At 45.0% G+C, this 26,655-nt stretch overlaps 1 protein-coding gene across 2 annotated transcripts in view; it reads right to left on the bottom strand.

Moving 5' to 3' along the window:
- The window catches only part of TNFAIP2 (TNF alpha induced protein 2), a 40,980-nt gene extending 15,143 nt beyond the window's left edge, over nucleotides 1-25,837 (bottom strand). For both annotated transcript variants that reach the window (XM_088455318.1, XM_088455319.1), the window contains exons 1-5: nucleotides 25,591-25,837; nucleotides 20,693-21,236; nucleotides 7,764-7,860; nucleotides 5,559-5,660; nucleotides 4,086-4,186 (exon numbers count right to left, since the gene is read on the bottom strand). In XM_088455318.1, the coding sequence (XP_088311444.1) occupies nucleotides 4,086-4,186; nucleotides 5,559-5,660; nucleotides 7,764-7,860; nucleotides 20,693-21,236; nucleotides 25,591-25,801 (1,055 nt within the window). In that variant the 5' untranslated portion in view covers nucleotides 25,802-25,837. The remainder of the gene's footprint in view (nucleotides 1-4,085; nucleotides 4,187-5,558; nucleotides 5,661-7,763; nucleotides 7,861-20,692; nucleotides 21,237-25,590) is intronic.
- Nucleotides 25,838-26,655: the final 818 nt, after the last annotated feature.

Raw genomic sequence — 26,655 nt, 5'->3', positions numbered from 1 at the left:
AGTGAACAAAAGACAATAACAGTACATAAAAATCTCTCTGAAGGCAATCATAATATGAAGTTATATATGTTCCAGTAAAAACGAGTAGTTTAAAATACTTAAAATACTATTTTTCATTATATCGCTATTGTGGTCATGTGACTTCAGTCCGATCATGTGACCAGTGACGTGGGTGAAGTGTAATGGGTCCTGATCGTGTCATATACTCACAGCCGTGACGTACAGTCACTTTACACCAATATACCCCATTCATTTGGGGTGGAGACCATTGCTACCTGTTGATCGAGAGATGGGAGCCTAACACAGGAACAAAAATCATTTTTGTTATCTTCCATATCCTTTATTCTTTCTCACAACTATTTTCTTTTTGATAATGTTTATTTTCTTCAAATCATGGGGACGGCCATGGGGACCAGATTTGCGCCGAGCTACGCCAACCTATACATGGGGGAGTTTGAGGACCTCCATGTGTGGTGCGGCGACTTCGGCGCATCTCTGGTCTTTTATGGCCGTTACATTGATGATCTTTTTATTATTTGGGATGGGGATTTTTCTTCAGCTGAGTGTTTTGTTTCTTCTTTAAATTCTAACACCTTTAATCTCACTTTTACTTTTACTTATGATAGAAAACGCATTGACTTCCTGGATGTGACCCTCGAAGCATTTGGGACCAGAATACATAGTTCCAATTTTATTAAACCGATGAATACTCAATCTTACCTTCATTTCCAAAGCTCACATCATAAACCATGGAAGGTGAACATCCCCAAGGGGCAGTTGATGCGATTACGCAGAAACTGCTCCTTGGATGATGTATTTAGGCAACAAGCTGATGAAATGTTGAAAGCCTTCAGACTGAGAGGTTATCCAGAGGGCATCCTTAATAAAGCTCTGAGAGAAGTTTTGGAGATGAATAGAATGGATCTTTTGATTCCGAAACTTCCTCATACAAAAAAGGACCAAACTCCAACTTTGGATCCGGCATTTATTTGTAAATATACATCTTGTCACAAAGAGATAAGTGATATCATTAGAAGAAACTATAAACTTTTGGGATATGATAATGTTTTGAAAAGTGTTCTACCAAAAACGCCACGCATTATTTTTAAAAAGAACAAATCCTTAAAAAACATATTGGCTCCTAGCCACCTTAAAACTGCTAAATCCACTGATGCACACATCAGTGGATGGCTAGGAGCCAAAATTGGAGTGGCCTCTTGGACGCTCGCATAGCTGTGGTAACCCACAGCTATGCGAGCGTCCAAGAGGCCGCTCCAATTTTAAGTAGGCCGGGCCTGATTCAGAGCGAGTGCTCTGGTCAGAGCGTCCGACTCTGAATCAGGCCCAGAGTCTACTGCTGCGCTCAGTGCGCTGTCAGTCGCCGGGTAGAGAGGAGGGGGCCCCAGACAGAGACTGCACATTGGTGCCCTGCTCTCTTAATATGCCCCTGGTGAGAGGGCATTCCACAGAGTGGGTGCAGACCAAAAAAAGTCCTGTAACCGTGCATGGGAACAAGTAATGTGTGTGGTTGAGAGACGCAGATCTTGTGCAGAGCGGAGATGTCAGGTTGGGATATATTTTGAGATAAGTGAAGAGATGTATGTAGGTGTGGTTTGAATAATAGCTTTATGTGTAAGTAAAAGTATTTTATATTGAATACGGTAGAAAACTGGTAACCAATGGAGGGACTGACAGAGTGGACCAGCAGACAATGAATGTTTGGCGAGGAATATCAGCCTTATAGCTGCATTCAAAATGGATTGTAGTAGTGAGAACCTGTCTTTGGGAAAACCAGTAAGGAGACTATTTGCACTAGTCAATGAGGGATATAATGAGTGCATGGATTAAAGTTTTTGCGTTGTCTAGTGAAAGATCAGGTCAAATTTTGGATATGTTTTTTAGATGTATGTAACATGATTTTGAGACAGATTGAATGTGGGGCGCAAAGGACATTTCAGTGCCGAGGATGACACATAGGCAGCGAGCACTGGGGTGGGGTTGATTGTCGAGTTATCAACAGTGATAGAGATATCAGGTTGGTAACTACTATTGGCCAGTGGAAATATAATTAATTGTTTTGGATATATTAAGTTTGAGGTGGCGAGATGACATCCAAGATGCGGTAAGTGGAGCATGCATTGCAGGGAGAAGCATTCCCCAATTCCCTGGCAATGTAGCTTTCTACTCTGTGAGTCCCGGCATCTCCTTTCTGCGTCTTATCACATCTCCTTCCCTTCAGTCAGCTACTTCACATTCTTATTAATTTACAATGCAGTCATACCAGGGATTCAAACCGAGCAGCTCAGTCATATCACCATTAAAGCCTTTTGCTATTATAATGGAAGCCAGTGAATTCTAACAATATCAAGCTACTTCACATTCTCCTTAATTTAAAATACAGTCATACCTGGGATTCAAACCTATCACCCCACACATTGTAGTCAGACACTTTACCAATGGAGCCATTTGCTGCTGCATTAGAAATGTGGGAATGCTAACTATATGAGGGCGCCAAACACCCTTAAACCGGCCCTGCCTTTAGGGTTATCAAATCAATTAAATAAGATGTCCAACTTGTAGACAGGAGCAGCGCAATTATATTTCCAGTAGGTGTTAGGCAGTGTGGTGACCTAGATTCATTTGCAAGTGGCAGTAAAGGAGATATACCCCCCACCAAATTACTTTGGAAGAGAGCGCGAGTATTTTTGGTGAAGTGGGTTGGGTTAATCAAGGTGGAGGTGTAGCCGAGTATTTCACTTATGGCTCAGCATTTTAAATATGTGAGTTATGTTATCGGCACTAGATATTAAAAAACCCTTCCCACAAAATGAAATCTCAGGGTTTATAATGGGGCACACCACTGGGGCCTTCTCACAGCAGGTATGGGACCATCCGTCCATGGGATGCAGTCGGGAAGCAGACAGTCGAAATGCTGACCGCCGGCTTCCCAACTGTCAAATCCCGGCAAGGTACTAATGACAGGCGTTGAAATCCTGACGCCTGTCATTAGACAACATTGGGCTTAGGTTTTAGGGCTCCCGGGGGGACTTGGGGTTAGGCACCCCTGGGGGGAGGTTAGGGTTAGACACTCCCCCGGGAGACTTAGGTTTAGGCTGTAAGGAAGGGGGGGTTAGGTTTAGGCACTAGGGAGGGAGGTTAGGGTTAGGGGGGAGTAAATACTTACCTTTGGAGCTGTCGGGATCGTCACTGCTGCCAGTCTTCCGGCGTCGGGATTTGAACTACCGGACCTACCGATCCCCCGTCCACCACCATTTAGAAAAAATTTGATCACTTTATAATGGATACCGTTTTGCTGCAAAATTTCTAAAAAAAAAATAGGCATTGGGGCACAAATTATATACACAGGTACGTCGCACACCTTGTTCACTGTTTTTGTATGTGACTTAACTTGCCTAGCAACAGGGTGATCACACGAGGGGCCAGGGGAGCAGCCAGGAGAAGGTGTAGCTGCCCAGATGCTCTGGGCGGCTTTACACACTGCAGGGTTCTTGCCCAGAGCATCCTGTGGCAGAGCAGAGATAGTGGCTGCAGGATGCCATTCCAGACACCATGCTAGCCAGATGCAGGGGCCGCAGGGCAGCGATGGGCCCTGTGCTCTGGGCGGCGGCACTGCTCGCACATCATTATTAAAAATAAAAAAAATAAAAAGAGTTGGGAGAGCCAATAGACAATCATTTTGATTAACTTTATTAATATCTTTTAGGTGTAGAACTAATATAATTGCATAGGATTGGAAATATACAATTTCTGATGCTTGTTACATCAAGAAGGGTTCATTGTCTATCTGTAGCATTATAGTTCACATTCATCGTCACATCCTCAAGTGCTATAAAGCAACTTGAGGATGAGAATATAACCTCGTCATATTCTTAGAATCCTCAATTCAAGGAAAAGCGGTCATCTTATTGCTGGCGATCAGCAAACTACGTTTTTTTTTTTTATTAAAAACAAATAAATTGTATTTTGCAACATGAGTGCACAGCAAGCGATATTATAACATGAGAAGTAGCTACTGTCAGTATTAACAATGACATAAATGCAAGCACAAATGTATAGATTATTACCTGGTCACAAAATGGATTAACTCCTCCAAATAGAAAGATTTCAGTGTAGAGTCTAATGTTTTCCCGAGGTCTTCAACTTCTTTGCATATGCTAGCTGCTCTCTACATTTGAAAGACAATATATGGGATCAAATGCCAATATATAACCTTTGTTACACAGAACTAGTTAGATAACTCACTGCGGGGGCCTATTCATCATCGGAGGCCGTATGGCCCCCGATGATTAAGTAATGAACTCGCTGCGAGGGATACTTAAGTATCTAACTCGCAGCGGGGGATCAATTCATCATTTGCTCCGGTGCAGGGACAGCTGCTCCGGAAAGCAGCTGTCCCCTCGGTTACTATCGCAGCTACAGGTGTAGTTGCGTTACTTACCTCCACCCTGTCGTCACGCATGCGCACAGCCGCCGGGGAGGTAGTGAGGAGGTGGCGGAGGGATCCGCTCTGTTCCCTCTTCACATCCCCGGAACTCCTTCCCATAGGAAGGAACGGGGATCCGAGAACAAGCGCCATCTGAAGATGGTGCTTGTTCTTGGAAGCAAACTCCGAAAACTGCAAATTCCGTAAATCACTTTTTATCTCCTCCACATCCTCTGTACTCTGAATATGGCTCTTACAAAATAGTACCCATGGTAAGCCTTATGAAAATCTAGCAGAGGATTACCACTAACAATTAACTTACCACATAATTTTATGGTAATTTGGACATGTACTATTGAGCCTTTTTATAAAGGGGGGACTGTGTGCAGTGGCGTAAGTTCATCCCAGACGCCCGGAGGCGAGTTATAATTTGGTGCCCCCCAACCGTCACAGCCACTGACACTGTAACGTAACAATGCGCATGCAGACAGGCTATAGATAGACTAAGCTAGCAGCTGATGGTCTGACATGGAGCTCTCCACTAGTGTATGGTGGCTTCTCAGGTTCCGGGAAGAGGTGCCATGTATTGGGTGGCCATGACGGTTCACTCCGGGTACACAGTTACAGCCCTAAGTGGGGTGAATATATTGTGGGCATTGGGGGAGGTGCCCCTTCAGAGCTGGAGCCCGGCGGCAGGCGCCTCCATTGTCTCCCATAGTTCTGCCCCTGACTGTGTGCCTACTAACATCGGCCTCCTCTGATAGTAGGACAAGGGATAGTCACCACATGATTTGGGGGAGTGATAACACCAATGAAGGCATGGTCTCATCAGGTAGATGTGTGATATATCCTCCGGGGGAATGTGTAGCACTGGGGAATTGCTAGGCCTAGGCCATCCTCAATCTCCCTCCTCTCTCCTATAAACGCACTTAAATTGTCACACCATTTTCAGTATGGGCATACGTCTCTATATACATGGAGCTGGCACTACAATGCCCAGTACTGGTACAGCCCCCTTGATTACGAAGTGTCCCTCCCCAATCAGCATAACTGGGAGGTGACAGTCACAAGCAACTTCTCTGCTTTTATAAATTCAACTTTTGACATTTGTTACCTCTGAGACATCATTGAAATAATACTGAATTTCTGGCTGCGGGTATGAATTCCACACAATTTCACTCTGAAGGATTTCCACAAGTGCTTGGAGAATTTTCTTCTGTAATGGGAACATGAGGCAATGAATCACTGTGTCACAAATAAAACAATAATTATGTATTATCATTATTATGTACTATATTTACGCCCATAATTAGCAATCTGTGTTGTTGGACTACCGGGCAAACGCCTTGTTTCCAGGAGTGTCCCCAGTTGGCGTATGTCATGTGTACTTTTCTTTGCTGATGATATTACAGTATTATACATTGATGCTTTTTGTACTGTATGATATAACATTATACTTGATGACACAATTTAGTTGTTTGCTATTTTTCAGTCTAACTTTTTCGGTATACATTCAGACATTGTTATCCTGACTAGGGATGAATGCCATGTCTAGACGCCTGTCATTTGACCGATGTCGGGAGACCGGCGCCCAGCATCCGCTCGATCGGGATGCCGTTCGCCGCAGCGGACAGCTGCGGTGGGGGAGGGTTAGGTTTAATGCTCCCGGGGGGGGACTTAGGGTTAAGCACCCACCCGGGAGGTTAGGGTTAGGCTAGGGGGAGGGAGGGTTAGGCACCCCCGGGGGGAGGTTAGGGTTAGGCACCCCCCCGGGGGACTTAGGTTTAGGTGGATGGAAGGGGGGGTTAGGTTTAGGCACTTAGAGGGTGGATTAGGGTTAGGCACAGGGGGGGAAGGTTAGGGTTAGGCACCCTAAAGGAGGGTTATGGTTAGGGGGTAGATTAGGTTAGTTAATACTTACCTAGGGACCATCGGGATTTCTTCCCCTGTCAGCCAGACGCTGTCGGGATTTGAACCGGGATTTGAATTCATACCGATTCCAACTTTTTCACCAAATCAGAATTAATGCCATCTTTAAAGGTAAAAGTATAGTTGCCGACTTTTTTGGGGCAGCCAGGTCGCTGATGCGAGGGCCATGACGTGACCATGTAAACTGGGAGGGGGGCATAATGGTGCACTTGTGTCATAGTGATCCCACTCCCACTATACAATGCCGCAATTACTAGCATTGTGAAACAGGGCGTGGATCACAATGATATGATTCGGCGCAAAAACGCCTCATCGCCCATCCAGACTGACAACTTTCTGCAGAGGTGTGTGGCCAGTCTCCGGGAGACTTGCCCACTCTTCGCGGCTTCCGGGAGAGCCAACCAAGATTCAGGAGTCCCCAGGACTAAAGGTGAAAGACACACACCTCTGATATCTAAAATTTTCCATATGAGAGCCACCAAAATAATATTCTAGGGCTAAGGAGAGGTTTATTAAATGGACAAACGTACTAATGCTATCAAAACAGGAGTTTCTACCAACAACGGGTTACAAAAGGTTATGCAGCACTAATTCTTCCGCTATAATATCTGTTCTATTATCATATCACCATCTGTTCTATTAAGGGATAGATTCAATTAATGCTCAGGGTTACGGCTCCAATTGAATAGGTGCAAGCAGAGCTTTGGCCGCAAGGTAAACCACGCGGCTAATTGACTCTGCCCCTATGTGTGTGACATCCAAACTCTGCAGAAAGAGGCCTTGGGCTGCCCAGCAGCTCCATGCAAGGCCATGTCCCCTCTTCAGCGCGTGCGATGTCCCTGCTCCCAAATGTTGTGTGCCTGCTTACTTCGGTTATTAAAGCCGAGGCACACAGTAACTCCAAAAGATAAATCCAAATCCACGATCAACAGAAGGCACACAGTTTAATTGAAATTGTGTTATTAACGTGGGTCTGTGGGTGAGTATAAAGTTTCATTACACTTGCCTACTCTCCCGCAGCGATCCCGAAAATCACGTGGTGCTTCCGCCCTTCCGAAAAAGTGGGCATGTCTCCCAGAGCCAGCCGCCACCCGCCCACATCCGCTACTTGCCGGGTGAAGTGGACAGACTATGCGGCAATTGATGCTGAATTGCGTTATCGTAATCGCGTACCCTGCTGTGCAATGCCGGTATCCTCTGCATTGTATAGCCCTCTATGGGGTGGCACCCCTGTTCGACTGCATTGGTCGAACATGCCTCGAGCCGGCCCTGTCCTCAGTAAAAATACAAGCGGTGCTCTGACCATAGTCAAACACACATAAAACTTCAGAATAGGTGAGGTCAGTATCATCTTAATATTAAAATCAAACTGTAAAAAAAGTGAACTTACTTTTCCAAAGGATTCTATCTTTTTCCCAGTGTTTTGAAACCACTTTTCAAATAGCATATGATCAAATTCCTCCGACATATACTGGGATTTGCACAGCCTGCAAGTAAATGTAGACATTATTCTATAAATAGAATACCAAACTTTGTGATTTTAATAAATATAGAGCTGAGCAGTCCTCCTGCTGATTATAACTGAGATACTTCATTTACAGGGAGATGTATCAATTATTAAACCAAGCCCTTTATACCCCTTTTACACTAAAATCCCGGGTTCTTAAAGACAGATATAGAAGAGAATGGAGGGAGATAGGTCTGAGGACCTTAGCGAAGGGCATTTTCAGTGGAGAGGGCATAATTCAGATTGAAGAGGTCGAGCAGAGGTTGGGAAAAAAGGAAAGTGGTCACACAAACCTCTCAAGGAACTTTGAGGCACAAGAGGGGGGAGAGGGATAGAGCAGCAGTAAGAGAGGGATTCTTCCCGTATCAGTTTTATAGGAACCTGCTATCAGCTGTTGCAGGATGATGCTCCGTCCACTACATAACTCTCAGTCTGAGGCTTCTGTGAGACCTGGGAGGTCCAGATGGGAGGGGTGAGAGGTGGCGCTACATATCACTGCATAAAGTCGCAGTGCCGCGGCTGAATTAACGCATTCATAGCTAATTACATCATCACACCCTTAGCCCTGACCGGAACTAGCAGGGGTATATATGGGAATCTCCTTGAAATTCCTGGAGAGTGATCAACTATGCCTGAAATAATAAGTTCTGCTGTGAGCATTATGACGAATTGATTGGCTACAGTTCGCTTTATCCTTATCCACTTCAGATTTGGGGACATAATGGGTGAGAAAGTGATGCAGATTGAATAGAAAAAGCTCTCTGACTCTAATCAAATGCAGCTTAAAAGGAATCAGAATATAATTGTAATCATTTAATTTTAAGATTGAACTGATGTATGATTACCAAATTAGTAACAAAATACGTGTGACTAAATGGCTCTAAAACAAAGGGCGAGCACAGCAGTCGCAAGTGGGTTGATGTTCCCCGACTGCGCATGCGCCGCCTCCGGTGTGCGCATGCACGAGCCCCGTACTGCGACGGCAGCTCTGTCGCAACGGGTCTCGCTACAAGAAGGAGTGGCTGTCGATGCTGATTGACAGCTCATCCCGTTTTTCAGGCGGGGAGGGGGGGTGGCTGCACAAATGCAGGCGTTCCCTTAGGAACGCCTGGCATTTGTGGGCGGCCCTACTGACAGCACTCGTGATGTCAATAGTGGACTTCCTGCTCTATTAGAGCAAGAAGTTCACTCAGGCTTGCGAGACCTGAGACCCTACCACAGGGTCTCCTCGCAAGCCCAATGGTCACGATAATTGCAGCCATCACCAGGCCGCTCGTAAAAGCTGTGGGTGGTCACCCACAGCTTAGCGAGCGGCCTGGAGGCCAAAAAATATAAATAAATCCCCTCCCTGATTCAGAGCGCCTCTGAATCAGGCCCAAAGTTCACTATTAAAATATCTTTCAGTGAGTGTATATAAAAAAACTGCAACTATTGGACCAGCAGCAAATGTGCCCGGTGCATATGTGCTTGGCAGGGCCAGCGCCAGATAAGAGAGGCGCTCTCCCTGTTAGTTCTTGCTGCTGTTGGTATGTTCACCATGGCCATTCCCCGTTAGTGTAGTGTGGACCGCACTGTGTTTGTTTGTGTCGTGTCTTTGTTCTATATATGTAAGGGGCACTGCATTGGGGGGGGGGGAAACTAATAATGGGGGCACTATATTAGGGGCACTGCATAGTGGGGACTACTACTTGGTGCACTATATAATGGGCACTATTGGGAGGACTACTACTGGGGGCACTATATAGGGGGCACTGCATAGGGGGACTACTACTGGGGGCACTGTATAAGGGGCACTACTGGGGGCACTGCATACGGTGCACTATATTGGGGGCACTGCATATGGGGACTACTACTGGGGGCACTATATAAGGGGCACTACATATGGGGACTACTACTGTGGGCCATACTTGCCTACCCTCCCGATTTGATCAGGAGCCTCCCACAAATCGGGTGCCCCTCCCGGGAAGGCAGGCAATCCTCCCGGCTGCCAGCGACCCCTCCTATCCCCCCGCACTTACATGTAAAGCCCCCGCAGCGGGGGACGGCGGTGACGCCATTCACGTGGAATCGCGTCATTTTGGCCCTGCCCCCTGCTTCACACTGCCTGTAATATTGACAGTGTGTAGCGGGGCCGGACCAAAATGATGTGATTGCATGGCTCCGCCCCCCTCCCCGCCCGCAACACTCATCGACTGGCTGGCCCCGCCCCCATTTGCTGGCCACGCCCCCAGTCATGCCAATCTAGCTGCTCCCTCCCGGAAGGGGCAGCCAGATTGTCGGCAAGTAAGCTGTGGGCACTATATAAGGGGCACTGCATAAGGGGACTACTACTGAGGGCACTATATAAAGAGCACTGCATAGGGGGTACCACTACTGGGGACACTGTATAAGGGGGACTACCAGAGGGGGCACTGCATAGGGGGACTACTACTGGGGGCACTATATAAGGGGCACTGTATAGGGGGGACCACTACTGGGGGCATTATATAAGGGGCACTGCATAGGTGGGACTACTACTGGGGGCATTATATAATGGGCACTGCATAGGTGGGACTACTACTGGGGGCATTATATAAGGGGCACTGCATAGGTGGGACTACTACTGGGGGCATTATATAAGGGGCACTGCATAGGTGGGACTACTATGGTGGGCATTATATAAAGGGCACTGCAAAGGTGGGACTACTACTGGGGGCACTGCATAATGGGGACCACTACCGGGGCTCTAATGAGTATTTGGCAGTCACTGTTACACTCTATGCATTATCTGACGCTCACTGTTAGGCTCTATGCATTATCTGGCGCTCACTGTTACGCTCTATGCATTATCTGGCGGTCACTGTTACGCTCTATGAATTATTTGGTGGTCACTATTACGCTCTATGCATTAACTGGAGGTCACTTACGCTCTATGCATTATCTGGCGGTCACTGTTACGCTCTATGCATTATCTGGTGCTCACTGTTACGCTCTATGCATTATCTGGCGGTCACTGTTACGCTCTATGCATTATCTGGCGGTCACTGTTACGCTCTATGAATTATTTGGTGGTCACTATTACGCTCTATGCATTAACTGGAGGTCACTTATGCTCTATGCATTATCGGGAGGTCACTGTTACGCTAAATGCATTATCTGGCGGTCACTGTTACGCTCTATGCATTATCTGGTGCTCACTGTTACGCTCTATGCATTATCTGGCGGTCACTGTTACGCTCTATGCATTATCTGGCGGTCACTGTTACGCTCTATGAATTATTTGGTGGTCACTATTACTCTCTATGCATTAACTGGAGGTCACTGTTACGCTCTATGAATTATTTGGTGGTCACTATTACGCTCTATGCATTAACTGGAGGTCACTTACGCTCTATGCATTATCTGGAGGTCACTGTTACGCTAAATGCATTATCTGGCGGTCACTGTTACGCTCTATGCATTATCTGGTGCTCACTGTTACGCTCTATGCATTATCTGGCGGTCAGTGTTACGCTCTATGCATTATCTGGCGGTCACTTTTTAAGCTCTATGAATTATTTGGTGGTCACTATTACGCTCTATGCATTATCTGGCGGTCACTGTTACGCTCTATGAATTATTTGGTGGTCACTATTACGCTCTATGCATTAACTGGAGGTCACTTACGCTCTATGCATTATCTGGCGGTCACTGTTACGCTCTATGCATTATCTGGCGGTCACTGTTACGCTCTATGAATTATTTGGTGGTCACTATTACGCTCTATGCATTAACTGGAGGTCACTGTTACGCTCTATGAATTATTTGGTGGTCACTATTACGCTCTATGCATTAACTGGAGGTCACTTACGCTCTATGCATTATCTGGAGGTCACTGTTACGCTAAATGCATTATCTGGCGGTCACTGTTACGCTCTATGTATTATCTGGCGCTCACTGTTACGCTCTATGCATTATCTGGCGGTCACTGTTACGCTCTATGCATTATCTGGCGGTCACTGTTACGCTCTATGAATTATTTGGTGGTCACTATTACGCTCTATGCATTAACTGGAGGTCACTTACGCTCTATGCATTATCTGGAGGTCACTGTTACGCTCTATGCATTATCTGGAGGTCACTGTTATGCTCTATGCATTATCTGGCGGTCACTGTTACGCTCTATGCATTATCTGGCGGTCACTGTTACGCTCTATGCATTATCTGACGGTCACTGTTACGCTCTATGAATTATTTGGTGGTCACTATTACGCTCTATGCATTATCTGGAGGTCACTGTTACGCTCTATGCATTATCTGGTGCTCACTGTTCCGCTCTATGCATTAGGGGGTACTGTATAAGGGGCACTACTGGGAGCACTGCATAGGGTGCACAATATTGGGGGCACTATATAGGGGCACTGCATATGGGGACTACTACTGGGGGCACCATATAAGGGGCATTGCATAAGGGGACTACTGCTGAGGGCACTATATAAAGGGCACTGGATAGGGGGGACCACTACTGGGGACACTGTATAAGGGGCACTGTATAGGGGGGACTACTACAGGGGGCACTGCATAGGGGGACTACTACTGGGGCACCGCATAGGTGGGACTACTACTGGGGGCATTATATAAGGGGCACTGCATAGGTGGGACTACTACGGGGGGCATTATATAAGGGGCACTGCATAGATGGGACTACTACTGGGGGCACTGCATAATGGGGACCACTACTGGGGCTCTATTTATTATTTAGTGGTCACTGTTACGCTCTATGCATTATCTGGCGCTCACTGTTATGCTCTATGCATTATTTGGCGCTCACTGTTACGCTCTATGCATTATCTGGCGCTCACTGTTATGCTCTATGCATTATCTGGCACTCACTGGTACGCTCTATGCATTATCTGGCACTCACTGTTACGCTCTATGCATTATCTGGCGCTCACTGTTATGCTCTATGCATTATCTGGCACTCACTGGTATGCTCTATGCATTATCCATCGCTCACTGTTACGCTCTATGCATTATCTGGCGGTCACTGTTACGCTCTATGCATTATCTGGCGGTCACTGTTACGCTCTATGCATTATCTGGCGGTCACTGTTACGCTCTATGCATTATCTGGCGGTCACTGTTACACTCTATGAATTATTTGGTGGTCACTGTTATGCTCTATGTATTTTCTGGCAGTCACTGTGATGGTCCCTGCATTATATGGTGGTCACTGCAATGTTCCCTGCAATATATGGTGGTCACTGCGATGTTCCCTGTATTATATGGTGGTCACTGCGATGTTCCCTGTATAATCTGACAGTCACTTCATTACAAATGCTACTTTATTTGCTGCAAAATGCGAAATGGTTTCTGCCATGGTGGTAAATGGAATAATAATGCAGCTGTCATTATGTTATATTTTGTATGTGTTACTGATACAAATGTTCCTGGTAGTTTGTGTTTCTGTAGATAGCAGCCATTCCACCAGGCACAGAGTAGGTGGAGATCATGTTCTTAAAGAAGATCCAAATGGAGACCACCCCCCCCATTACCGATGTGTAACCTATTTTGCTGATAATGTAAGAAGCTTCCTAAGGGTGTAAGTGGTGGTCTATGAGCCCCAGTAAAACTCTATTAAGCTGCCCATCCACTAGGCGATTATACCTAGCGATGGAGTGATAACGACGCTCCATCGCTTGGTAATTGCTCGCAAATCGGGCAGTAAAATGTTAAAACCGACCAGCGATGCACGAGCCCGCTGGTCGTTTTTAACATCAATCATCGCCCCAACATGACAATCAACCTGACAACCGCCGTCAGGTTGCCATGTTCTCGGATGATTGATCTGCATACACTGAACATCTGAACGTTCAGTGTATGCACTTCACCCCGCGGGAGATGACGGCGCCATGTTCGTGCCATCGTCCCCTGCATCACTAAATGGATGGGCAGCATTAGATTGACCACCAATCACCCTGCTCCTACCTAAGTGTCCTCCTGTATTGCTTTGACACATTTATTCTAAGTATTTTTATATGGTAATCTAGACACCATAGGCAACAAACATGTAAATGTTTGTTGCCTAAAGACTGCAACCCGGTAATAGAATTAGATCACATGACTGAAAGCGCTTGTCACATGATTTGCTTAAATTCTGCCGTAGGATGATGCCCCATTAACATCTGAGCCCTCTACAATTATTTGCAGCTGGTTGGTTTCCTATCAGTACTACTGTGACGTGTATAAGGGGCACTACTACTGTGACATGTGTATATAAGGGGCACTACTACTGTGATATGTGTATATAAGGGATTCTACTACTGTGACATGTGTATATAAGGGGCACTACTACTGTGATATGTGTATAAGGGGCACTACTACTGTGACATGTGTATAAGGGACTCTACTACTGTGACATGTGTATATAAGGGACTCTACTACTGTGACATGTGTATAAGGGACTCTAATACTGTGGCATTATGTATATAAGGGGCACTACTGTGTACCGTAACATGAATAAGGGGCACTACTGCGCGTCATAACATGAATAAGGGACACTACTATGTGGTGTAATGTGAATCGTGCACTACGTGCTTTGTAATGTTAATAAGACTGAGCTGCTGTGAGGCGTAATTTGAATTGGGGGTCCTTATGTGTTGTCAAGCCCTTTAATTGTGAGACCACACCTCTTCGGGGCACGCTGTCCCTTTATAGAATATGGGTGGGAGGGCGCAAATTTATAGTTTGTAGGGGGGCGCGGAACACCGTAGCACCGGTCCTGGTGCCCGGTTTACTCTAAGCAAAAGAAACTTGTTAAAATGTGCACAAAGTCATAATATATGCATGAGCAATGAAGACAGCACCTATCAGAGACAGCGGTGCACTTGCAAACAGCCAATCACAAGTAGTTCTCTAGTATTATTGATTGTGACTGTCATCCTCAGCTGCAAATATTTAGACTTTCTCACCATTATATGTGTCTGTTTCCATGGCGGAGATGTACGAAGCCGTGGAAAGAGATAAAGTACTAACCAATCAGCTCCTAACTGCCATTTTTCAAACACAGCCGGGAACATGACAGTTAGGAGCTGATTAGTTGGTACTTTCTCTCTTTCCACTTTATTACTCTACAAAGCGAGGAAATCTCCACCCCTGGTCTGTATGTGTTTGCATATACTATACAGGGCCTATGTCAGACCACCCTCCCTTCCCTAACTCATCTATCCTGGCACAAGAGGGCATAAGTACACTGATTTCACAGAAGGTATGCTTCTCACACTGTCATCACTCTCATTGTGTACCAGCCCCCAACGTTTCCTACAATAACATTGCTCACATCCTATCTCACACAGTTTAGAATGCCCTCCTACGGAAAGTATGTACAGCTTTTGGCAGCAGCTTTTGAAATCCAAATAATCAGCCAAATACAATTTGTGAGGGAGAGGGAAATTCCCAAACCACTGCAGCCTAGTCTGGGGGAAATTCCCAGTCACCAGACTGTTTCATTTTCTGTTTACATAGCTCACCAAATAGGTTCAACATACAGTATCACGCCAATATTTGCACACTATATTCCAATCTCCTTATGTCTGAGTGCTGACAAAACTGTTACATTGCACAATAAAGGTGAGCTTGGTAAACACTGAGCGATGTGTACCCAGCCGATATGTCGTCCCGACGGGCTGACATTACGAAAGGGTTCCCGAATTTCTGACTGCCCCTTCCTGAGAGGGAGCAGCCAGATTGACAAATCAAGGGGGGCGTGGCTGACATTTGTGGGTGGAGCGGGGGCGTGGCAACGCTATTACATCTTTTGGCCCCGCCCCCGCTACACAATGCCGAGATTACCGGCAGTGTGAAGCAGGGGGTGGGACCAAAATGACGTGATTCGTCGAGAATAGCGTCACCGCCCCCCCCTGCTGAGGGGTATTCTCTTATAACCACGGACGGGTGCCGGAGGGGTCAGGCTTGCCTGCCTTTCTGGGGGGACCACGGCACCCGATTTCCGGGAGACTCCCGGCCGAATCGGGAGGGTGGGCAGGTATGTATAACTGATCCTGGGTACATATCGATGTAATGAACGACGGAACAATCCCTCGTTCTGCCCTTCATTAACATGCATGGAGCGGCAAGTGATTTCGTCATGGTTAATGTGCAGCACATAAAGCCTGCCGGTGTTGTATGCGACTGCGGGAGCGCCCATATTGTGCATACACACTGTCACCATATTGGACAAATCGTAATAACAATGTCTCAGTGTGTCCCCAGCTTTACTTTTCAGACTCATGTAGGGAAGTGCTTGGCAATCATTGCCCACCTGGCTGCCCATTTGCGTTATTTATACCCCCAGCATTTGCAAAGCAATATGAGATGTGGCTGTTAAATTAGGGGACTGTAATTGTAAAAAATAAACCATACTGCGTGAGTTAAATGAGAGTGGGGGACAATGACCGTGGACTATCCCAAAACATTTTTGCAAGTTTCACCCCTCTTGCACAGATAGTTTGCTGTCACACAGCATTCGAAGAAGTTGTGTTTTTTCCTGTGCGTCATAAAAATGCTTAGTTCAAGAGTAGAGCGACGTGTTAACTTGAACATTTTTAGTTAAATTGAACAAAACGCCCACCAAATCTTTCCGTATGCTAACCGAAGCTTACGGGGCAGATTGTGTGTCCCATGCATGTTTGTGTTTGAGTGGCACAAAATATTTAGTGACGGTTTGTGAGGATGTCGAAGATGATGAACATCCCGGAAGGCCTTGCACATCAAAAACGAATGAAAATGAGGAAAAAATTTAGAAAATTATTTGAATCTACCATCGAAATGGTAGCAGAAATGGTAAACAGTGAGAAAGAAACTGTTGGTAAAGTTTCGCATTAAGATCTTAACATGACAAAGGTTTGTGCTATGGTGGTTCCAAGGCTTCTCAATGGTGAGCAGACAGAAAATTGAAAGCAAATTTGTACAGATTATTTGGAACAAATGGAAGCGGATTTGTATTTATTAGAAAAAGTTATTACCTGTAATGAAACATGGATCTTCCAGTACAACCCTGAGACAAAATGCCAGCTCATTCACTGGAAAACACCGTCATCACCAAGAATGAAGACAGCATGTCAAAGGCAGCAAATCCAAATTCAAAGCCATGTTAATTGTTTTCTTTGATATTAAGGGTGTTATTATGGGAGACGCTGGGCTCTATTTATTAACATTATTTTTACTAAAATAAAGTGAAAAAGGGTGTTTTCACACCCTTTTCACATTATTTTAGTTTCACCTATAGTTATTACAGGGCAATTGGAGTAGAATTAGTAAAATTCTACTCCAACCCCTAGGTATCACTTATTTTTAGTAAAGCAGATCGCATTTCCCATAATTGTAATGGGAAATGTGATCCGACCAGAGTTACTAAAAATAAATTTAAAATAAATACCGGGGGAAGCCCTGTGATAATAACGCCATCTGGAGGTGGCGTTATCCAGGGTCTCCCCCGGTTAACGGGCTCCCACTCTGCTCTAACGGGGAGAGCAGAGCCGGGAGTTGGTCCCTGTAATCAGCTATGTGGTCTAAACAGACCGCAAGCTGATTGCTGTAAAAAAAAGAAAAAAAAAATTGAAACATATTTTTTTTACTTACCTGAATCCAGGGACCGGTGATCGGGCCTCCGGTGATGGCTCCTCTCCGGTCAGCTGGTCTCCCACAGTGCACTGCTGCCCGGTCATCAGGTGATCGGGTCCCAGTGCAGTATGGGAGCCCACCTGATCGGGAAGCCCGGAGAAGATCACCGGAGGCCAGGAGGATGCAGGTAAGTGTAATGAAGGGAGGGGGGGGTCGCGGGGGTCCGCGATCGCTGGGGGCGGGGCTTAGCATCGGTGGGGGGTAGCAGCAATGGTGGGTCGGCGCATGCGCGGGCTCTTAGTCGCGGTATTTTTTCCGAAAATACCGCGACTAGAGTGAGGATGGGATCTGTCCCTGCGAGGGATTTATAATAAATCCCTGTGATATTGCCTGAATTCGCAATGCGAATTCACTCGGTAATATCACACTACAATCCGCATTCAAAATGCGGATTGTAGTAAATAGAGCCCTCTGTACCAGAATTCGCAACAGTGAATCAACATTACTACAAACATGTTCTAGCAACTTTGCCAGAGTTGTAGAAAAATGGTTTCATCCTCAATCAGGACAGTGCATCGGCCACCACAGCTCTCTCTGTGAAGCAGGATTGGCAGAGAAACATATTGCAGTGCTAGAACACCCTCCATACTCGCCAGACCTAGCACCGTGTGACTTCTTTCTTTTCCCTAAAGTCAAATCTGTACTCAGGAGAACTTGTTTTACATCAGTTTCTAAGGTAAAGAAGAAAACAACGGAGCTGTTGAGACAGCTTACAGATAATGAGCTACAACACTGCTTTGACCAATGGAATTAAGAATACAGCAGTGTGTGGATGCAGAAGGTGAGTACATAGAAAGGGAAAGGAGTTAAAATGTACTTAATATAATTAAACCTAATTTATAGCATCAGTCTCGTTATTTAGTAGCCACACCTCGTACATTTGTAATAAATGCAGTTGCTATTAAATAAAACGTTTAGGTACCACTATATATGAAAACAATAACTCTGCTATAAACAAGATTTTTTTAAAGAATTACACAATAATAGAAAGATTTTTCGATATATAGTTCTCACATATTACAATAGAAAAAAAATAAAATTGACCATAACATTATAGTCCACATCTGCTTTCATTTACAGTACAGTCATACAGGAATAGACTTTCTCTTTTTGCTGTCAGGGTCCTACTGTGGTGCTTGGGGCTAGAAATCCCTAGGACACTGCTTTTCCTAAGTGTCTACTTATCACCAAGTTGCATTACGCTGGGTACACACCTGGTCGATTGTTTGGTAAGTGCGTATGCACTTACCAAACAGTCGGCCAAGGTGTATGGCCAGCAGAGCCATTTATATATGCCCACCCACTTGTGATGTTATATCCATGGCCGCTGCAACTGACATATTGAGTGATCGGCGGGTTTGTCCATACAGACTGGGAGCTGAAACAATATATCCGCTACACATATAGTCATCGACTGTGCTCCAGGGCCGATCAGATATGTACACACCCGCCGATGCACCATCGATATATCCAGCTTTACAGAAGTAATTTTTTTAAGTACCGCTGAATGTCACTGTGGGTATGTTTTTTGGGATACTAGAACCTCTGGTTGAAAACCACTCATGTGGGGCCATTTCTAGGTGCAAAAGATAATTTCCAAAAGTGCAAAGCAGTAGATCATGCAAGGATTTGTACAGTGGCAGAACTCCCGGAGGTAATGGCAGCATATGTGGGCCTGTGCCAGGTGTGTGTGGGGAGAGGGGGGGTTTTGCGGAGAGGGGAGAAATACTGGCACCTGCAATCCTGGATCATTTGCACACTACATACCCATTCCTGGGAATAGCCTCAAATGGTTGGCCGGGGAATGCAGGAGGGGGGAGCGGAGGAATCAGTTGATACTGACTCTAGTTCACAAGATTCTCTCTGAACACTTTTTCTCACCTATCTCCTATTGCTGTGGAAGCAGCAGGCAGCACAACACAGTAACTGAATGCTTGGAACTTTCTGACATTTTACTCTGGTTCCTCTGGAGGTGATGAAGGGGGAGGTCCATCAGGGAAGTTCTGGGGTGCTACGAATCATCATGGCCCTGGTCCCTGTTGTATGATGCCACAGTTTTCAGGGCAACTTTAGTGCATTTCACCGAGTTCTCTTTCATGTCATGTAGGCGAGACCTTGATGATGTGATTTGCATCATCAGGTCATTCGTGCGTTGCATAAAGATGTGATTCCGAAAGGGAGTTTCAAAGTAGCTGCCTATGCTTTATATTAGACTGTATGCTACACTACACTTCATTATAAACAACCAACAGTAATAATATTACACTAGCTAGAGAGAATACTCGATAACATTGGCCCACTCCTGTCTTCTGTTTGTCTCCCCCTTCCCTGTAGAGTACACTGTTAGCCAGGGGTTCCCAACCACGGTCCTTAAGGCACACTAACAGTCCAGGTTTTAAGGATAGTCATACTTGAGCACAGGTGTCTTAATTAGTACCTCAGTTATTTTGATTTAACCATCTGTGCTCAAGCATGGAAATCACTAAATCCTGGACTGTTAAGGCTCATACACACTTAACGATATGCTCCATGAGTGTTAAGTGTTAAACCTTGTTTGCCCGGGCTCTCCCGGGCAAATGACTTTGGGCATACGCACTGAACGATATCGTTCAGCTACGTCACCTTGCCACATCCCTGAACTTGCAAGTCCTGCAAGTTCGGGCGATGGAAGACATCATTAATGATCCGCGGGAGTTCGCATCGTTAACACACACATGAACGATATGGATGATATGAACGATAACGATATTGTTATCGTCCATGTCGTTTACTTTATTGTCTAGTGTGTATGAGCCTTTAGTGTGCCTTGAGGACCGAGGTTAGGAAACACTATCTGACTCTGGTCCTGATTCAGAGAGGGATGGAATTACAGAGCAGCACGCAAGCCATATTGTTTGCACAGTTCATAGTGGAAGCCAATAAGCCATATCTATATTGTTTGCATAGGTCACACTAAAAGCCACATTGTTTGCATAGGTCACACTGGAAGCCATATTGTTTGCAGAGGTCACACTGGAAGCCATATTGTTTGCAGAGGTCACACTGGAAGCCATATTGTTTGCAGAGGTCACACTGGCAGCCATACTGTTTGCTTATTTCACAATGTAAGCCATATTGTTTAGACACAGCCCTGTTGTGCATAGCATAACAACACAAGTCAAATCAGAACTCACCTTCTTTGTAGACTCTTGGCCCTTTTATACAGCAAAACATGTTCTTCATAATTTAATTGTGTATCTGACAAAGAGGTTAGGTGGATACACATGTAATCACACAAGCATGTCAAACAACTGGCAGACATATCATTTGGAAGCAGATCCAGTTTAGTTATGATCTCTGACAATTTTGTTTTAAGTTCATCCAAATGATTTACTAGACACCCTTTATTCATTTCTCTGTGAACAAACTTTGGCATGTGCTTCATGATGTAGTTTTCAAAAAGAACCTCCAGGTCATTCTGCCATTCACGTGGGATCCAGTCAGGCGCGCTGGGACATTTTTCCTGCTTAGCCCATCTGATGCAGACAGCGACGGACTGAAGCCCTGCAGACTGGCTGTTATCTCCATCAAGGGCCTGGATCACAGTCTCCCACATCTTCTGAGCTACCTCCTTATATAATTCGCTTCCGTCCTCTGTGCCATTCTGCTCCAAATTATAGATGAATAAACAGGCATCGCAAAATTGCATTTTGGTCATGAAACGCCTGAAGTTTTTATCTAGAACAGAATTAATAATTAAATATTAAATATCGCTGGAAAAGCAGTGTATTGTTTACAAAACATCTGACATACTTGCACAACTGAGCATATGGGTTGTGCTATGTGATGTGCAGAGTGGTTGGGCAAAGGGGTAAGTAACATAGATGTCAGGTCTGGGTTATATTTGAACCCAGGGTGGATGCAGGAGAAGAAATAGGAATGGGTGTGCAGTATAGAAATGCAGCAGGTTTAATTGAAGTATTATTATTCACAAAATGGTAGTAAACAGGTAACTGGCAGTAAATGATCAAGTCCGAGTGATGTGAGGCAGAAACAAAAGTCTTGGCAGAAAAGCAAATCCAAATAGTGCAGCTGAAAATCAGTGACAGGCAGAGAAGCAGCAAGTCCAATGGAGGGGTTGCTGCATACTTGCCTACCCTCCCGATTTGGTCTGGAGCCTCCCGAAAATCGTGTGCCGCTCCCGACCTCCTGGGAAGGCAGGCAATTCTCCCCTCCTATCCCCCCGCAATAACCCCTGCAGTGGGGGGGGTGACGTGATTCGCATCATTTTGGCCCCGCCCCCTGCTTCACAATGCCTATTTTATTGTCATTGTGTAGCGGGGGCAGGGCCAGACTGATGCAATCGTGTTACCCTGCCACGCTTACAAGTGCTGTCACCCGCATGGCCACTCCCCCTTGTCCCGGCCACACACCCCATCCTGACGATCTGGCTGCTCCCTCCCGGAAGCAGCAGCCAGAAAGTCGGCAGGTATGGGTTACTGAGGAACAGAAGTCTGTGTTATAGGAGTGGGCTCTGAATCCGGAGAGCTGACGGAGTCACAACAGTGAGGTAAGTATCAGGGTATAGCAGGGTAGATGCGGGTATCCAGGAACAGCCTGAGAAGGAGACAGAGCAGGTAACGAGTCACAGCTGGGACTGCAATAACAAACGAGCTAGGGAGCACAGAGACCTCTCACACAGCTATGCTGTGTATACATTGCACTGACAACTAGAGGGTGTGCTGAACACCCTTAAGTACCATGGGAATGTACATGATTGGCTGCTGAGAGTTCACACCAGAAGCTCCGACCTAATTGGCCCATTCAGGTCACATGCCCAAAACCAAGATGGCGGCGCCCAGCCGCCCCAAGCGTGACATCGCTGCCAGTGTCACCTATCACCACTTGGCCTGTACCTTTAGGACATCCATGCTCACCTCGCGCCAACTTCCAGAAACCAGCACCCCCACCGGTAGGACTGCGCCAAAGCACCCGCACAGGCAGAGACCACGACTCACCAGGTAAAACAGCTCTGGTCGTGACAATAGATAGGCAATGTGGTCTGTAGTGAGGCTGAGATATGTATTGGGCAGTGCAATAAGTCTGGGAGATGGATAATGCAATGTGACTGATAATGAGCTGTGTAATAGGGCTTGACATGGAGACCCCAAATCTAGGAGCCTACTTAAGGCTACATCTGGTCTTAATATCATGCTTGCCGTCTTATAAATTCTCCTCCCCGGGAGAAGCCTGGGGAGGAGAAACAGGTGGGCGGAGTTGGGATGGGGCCGGTCGGCTCGCTTCTTTAAGCCTCACCCCCTTGCAGGAAATCGCCACGAATGTCGGATATTTTAATTACAGGGCGAGGCTAAATGAGGCGATTCTCGTATAACCGCATCTTAGGCCCCGCCCCCAATGCACGGACCCGCCGAACTCACTAGGAAGTGAGCAGAATGCGGGAGAAGTGCCTACCCTTCCGGGGATGTTGGGGGTTACCCGAAAAATCAGGAGACTTCGGGGGGGTAGGCAATTATGCTTAATATGGCTCTAAACAGGGCAAAATGTAAAGGGGCCTATCCATTAGCAGATGTTTTTCTGAAAGATGAAAGACAAAAGATATACCTTGAAAATTCCAGTGGGCCCCTTAAGAGTTGAGAATAGTGGTAATTATCATCAGCATCAGCTAGAGAGGCATAATTTAAATAATATAAAAAATAAAGTAAGGCTTCTAGAATACAGTGTTAAACATAATACTGTTTACTGTAGATAACTTTTTTTTAGACATATCAAAGAAGGGTGTTTGAAGACATGGGGCTCTATTTATTATCACTTCATTTCTACAAAAGCAGGTGATAATGAACATTTTCACCTGCTTTTGTAGAAATTAAGTTTTCAGGCCATTTATCAAAAAGGTAATGCAGAAGATATATGGCCCGCTGTCCCCTTACACTGGTATGGGGACAGAAATTAATCAAGCCCCGAAAAATACAATATTTTCTGAGCTTGACTACGGGAGCATTCGCTATCTTCAGTCACGGGGTGCGAAGAGGGATCCTTTTTTATCCCTCCACCCCTGTCCGGCTATTACCGCTGGACGCCTGGGCTTTTATGCGCCTGCGTGAACTCTAGGTCATGCAGGCGCACTGGTTTCACAGCTCTGTAAGCAGCAGTGAAAAGATTCACTCTGGAGCAATTATGAATTTCTCCTTCGCTCGCATCGAGTTGCAATGTTAATTATCGGGGTATCACAATGAATAGACCCCAGAAACATTTTTGATACAAACTGAAGTCTAAAGCAGGACATTCCCTTTAAATCTTTAGTATTTATTAAATAAAACATTTTCATTGTATGAAGGTTTTAAAAATAAGGGAACTCACGCATGCGCCCAGCTGCAAACACTAGTGTAGGACAGTGCAATACTCAGTGGTCCCTGCAACATTTTTTATGAAATCAGTAATACATTTTTGTTGTACTGTTTGCTGCAGTGGGGCTCTCAGTGATGCCTACAAATGGAAGGAAGTGAGTCTGTAGTAACCATGGGGAATATGTTTCAAGCATGCCAACGAGTGGAGAAGTGGACCAGTGGAGAAGTTTCCCCTAGCAACCAATCAGCTCCTAGTTATCATATTTTACAATGAACTTCATACTTTCCTACTCTCCTGGAATAGTCAGGAGGCTCCTAAAAAATCATGTGGCGGTCCTGGGTGTCTGGAAAAGTGGGCAAGTCCATTTACCCAGTGATAATGACATTGTGTGTCAGGGGCCACGATGATGTGATCACATCACCACGCCTATCGTACCACCCACTTTCCCGTGACACGCCCTCATGCTGAGCTGACAGAGGGGGCAGAAATGAAAAAAAAAAGTACAGAAGTAAACTTTTAATTAATTAATTAAGCAGGCCTTAAATTCAGCAAAAGGACAGTGAGCATATTGAAAAATCCCCTGCACAAGCACTGCGGGACAAATGCCACAGAAGTGCTGTGGGACCGGGACCACAGTATCGTGAGTAATCTAGGCTCCTGGAGACCACCCCTGAGTCTTGTTCATTGTTAATCTGTTGCTACTGCATCTAGCATTGGTTTATAATACTGACTAAAAAAAGATACAAAGTAATCGATTCCCAACACCTTACGGGGATATATAAGGTTCTCACTATGGAGAGCAGGATCCTGCATTAATCACATTACCCAATCGGAGAGATCTCTCACAGTGAGGACTGATTACTGTACCAGACTACATGCTGTAGTAATAACCTATAAAAACATTGGACATTTATTATTCACTTTTTCTATGTTGATCTTTTTTATGTGAAAGTTTGTTTTTACATTTGACTCATTCCACTTTTTATTCTCTCATTTTTTGTATTTTATTATCCGTTTTATCATTATATGCAAGTGATATTTTAATTAAGGTATAGGAATAAATACTGTGTTAATTTTATCCTTTTGCGCTCATTTCTTCCATATCTTTTTCTTATCGGTGCTCACCTTCCGGCAAGAGCCTATTTCTAGATATTCATTTCATTTACACAAAAAATATTTATCAACCCAAAGTGTTTTACATTTGCATAAAAAAAATATATATATATAAAATAAGCTTAACAGAAAGGACAACTAAGCATTTGGGTTGTATTTTTTTTTTATTAGCAACTAAAGGGAAGGGTTCATTGTGTCAGCAAAGTGCTCTCTTATGTACAGCAATAGCATCAGTGCCACTTGCTCTAAACAATAATGAACTTTCTAACAAGTGGAAAAACACTAACAAAATGAAGATTTTTACTTGCTTCTCTAATTAAATGAACTGAAAGATCTGCAGTTAATACAGCCTCAAAATGCCGCCTAAATTTGAAATAAGATGATTTACAACTTATGTTTATTCATTCTGTCAGCAATAAATCTTTTCACCTGTGTGCTGAATAATTTAGATAACATGTATTAAGTAAACCAGAAATCAGATTGGCATGAGTTCTCACAATCCTAGTTGCTATCAGGGCTTGCTGGGACACGTAGTTACCCCTCATCTGAGCCTGCACTAGGCTATGAATGTTGTAAACAATAAATGCCGCGTATTAGACATGTCCGCCCTTACCTGTGGATTTGCATTGCTCACTCCACTCAGAAATGAATTCCTTTTTTTTCTTCGGAATTACAAGATCCTTAAAAAATTCTTTCATTTTAATTACAGTGGAGGTTCTGTTGGGTTGGCTTCCAGCAAGAAGATGATCACGTTCTGTCTGAGGAGCATCTTTGCCCTTAAATATATTCATGCATTTCTTTATGTATTTCTTTTTGCTGGCCATGTGTACAGATGCATGTGAGGTAAATGGGCTGTAATACACGTGTGGATTTGTCGCTGCTCTCCCTGGAGTTTCTTCTTGTACAGTGCAGGTGCAGCTTGCCAAATGCTCTGTTTAATGTCTGTAGAAAGCGAAACCTAAATTCCCACAAGGATGCGCCACACCCATTAATTTGTATTTCATGAAGTAAAGAGTATAAAGTACAGTTTGTAGAAACTGTGGACTTAAGGTAAAATCCGACACTTCTCCTTTTTGTCTCCTAACTACTTATTTTGTACTCCAAAAAGCGCTCAGAAATGGTGGTTTTTTTAGTTTTTTTTGTTTGTCTTTGTTTTTTTTTAATGGCTGAACTATGTCAAGAATATCTATTTAAAACTTATCCAAAACTTTTAGTATTATACTTTTATTTAAGATTTTATAAAAAAATTAAATTTATATATATATTTTGAAACACATAACAATAACATCTATTTTTATTATATCGGTCAATCGATGATCGGAACTTTGATTTCCCCAGTGGCTGCTCCTCTGAGCAGCCGCCAGCTACACTGGGGGGTTCGGGGGTGGTTAATTTACATTTCCCCGGCAGCTGCTTCTGTCTGCAGATGCCAGGTGGGAGGTGTGGCCGGACTGCCAGATGCCCGATGGCAGACACTGGGGGAGGGTGCAGGGATGCAGAGGGGCTTGGAGGAAACCCCCCTCCCCAGCCCACACCATGACCTCAGTAGAAATAGTAATATAATAGAATTTTACTAGTGCTGCGTGTTCTTCTCAGTATCACAAATAAAATAGTTAGTACCACCTGTGAATCTTTTAACATGTGTCAGCCAGTGATAAATGCACCTGTGTACCAACTA

This window comes from Taudactylus pleione, unplaced genomic scaffold (assembly GCF_031769625.1).
Source record: "Taudactylus pleione unplaced genomic scaffold, aTauple2 ptg000652l, whole genome shotgun sequence".
Lineage (NCBI taxonomy): Eukaryota > Metazoa > Chordata > Amphibia > Anura > Myobatrachidae > Taudactylus > Taudactylus pleione.
The sequence above is the reverse complement of the archived record's forward strand: the minus strand, read 5'-3'. Positions and strand labels throughout refer to the sequence as shown.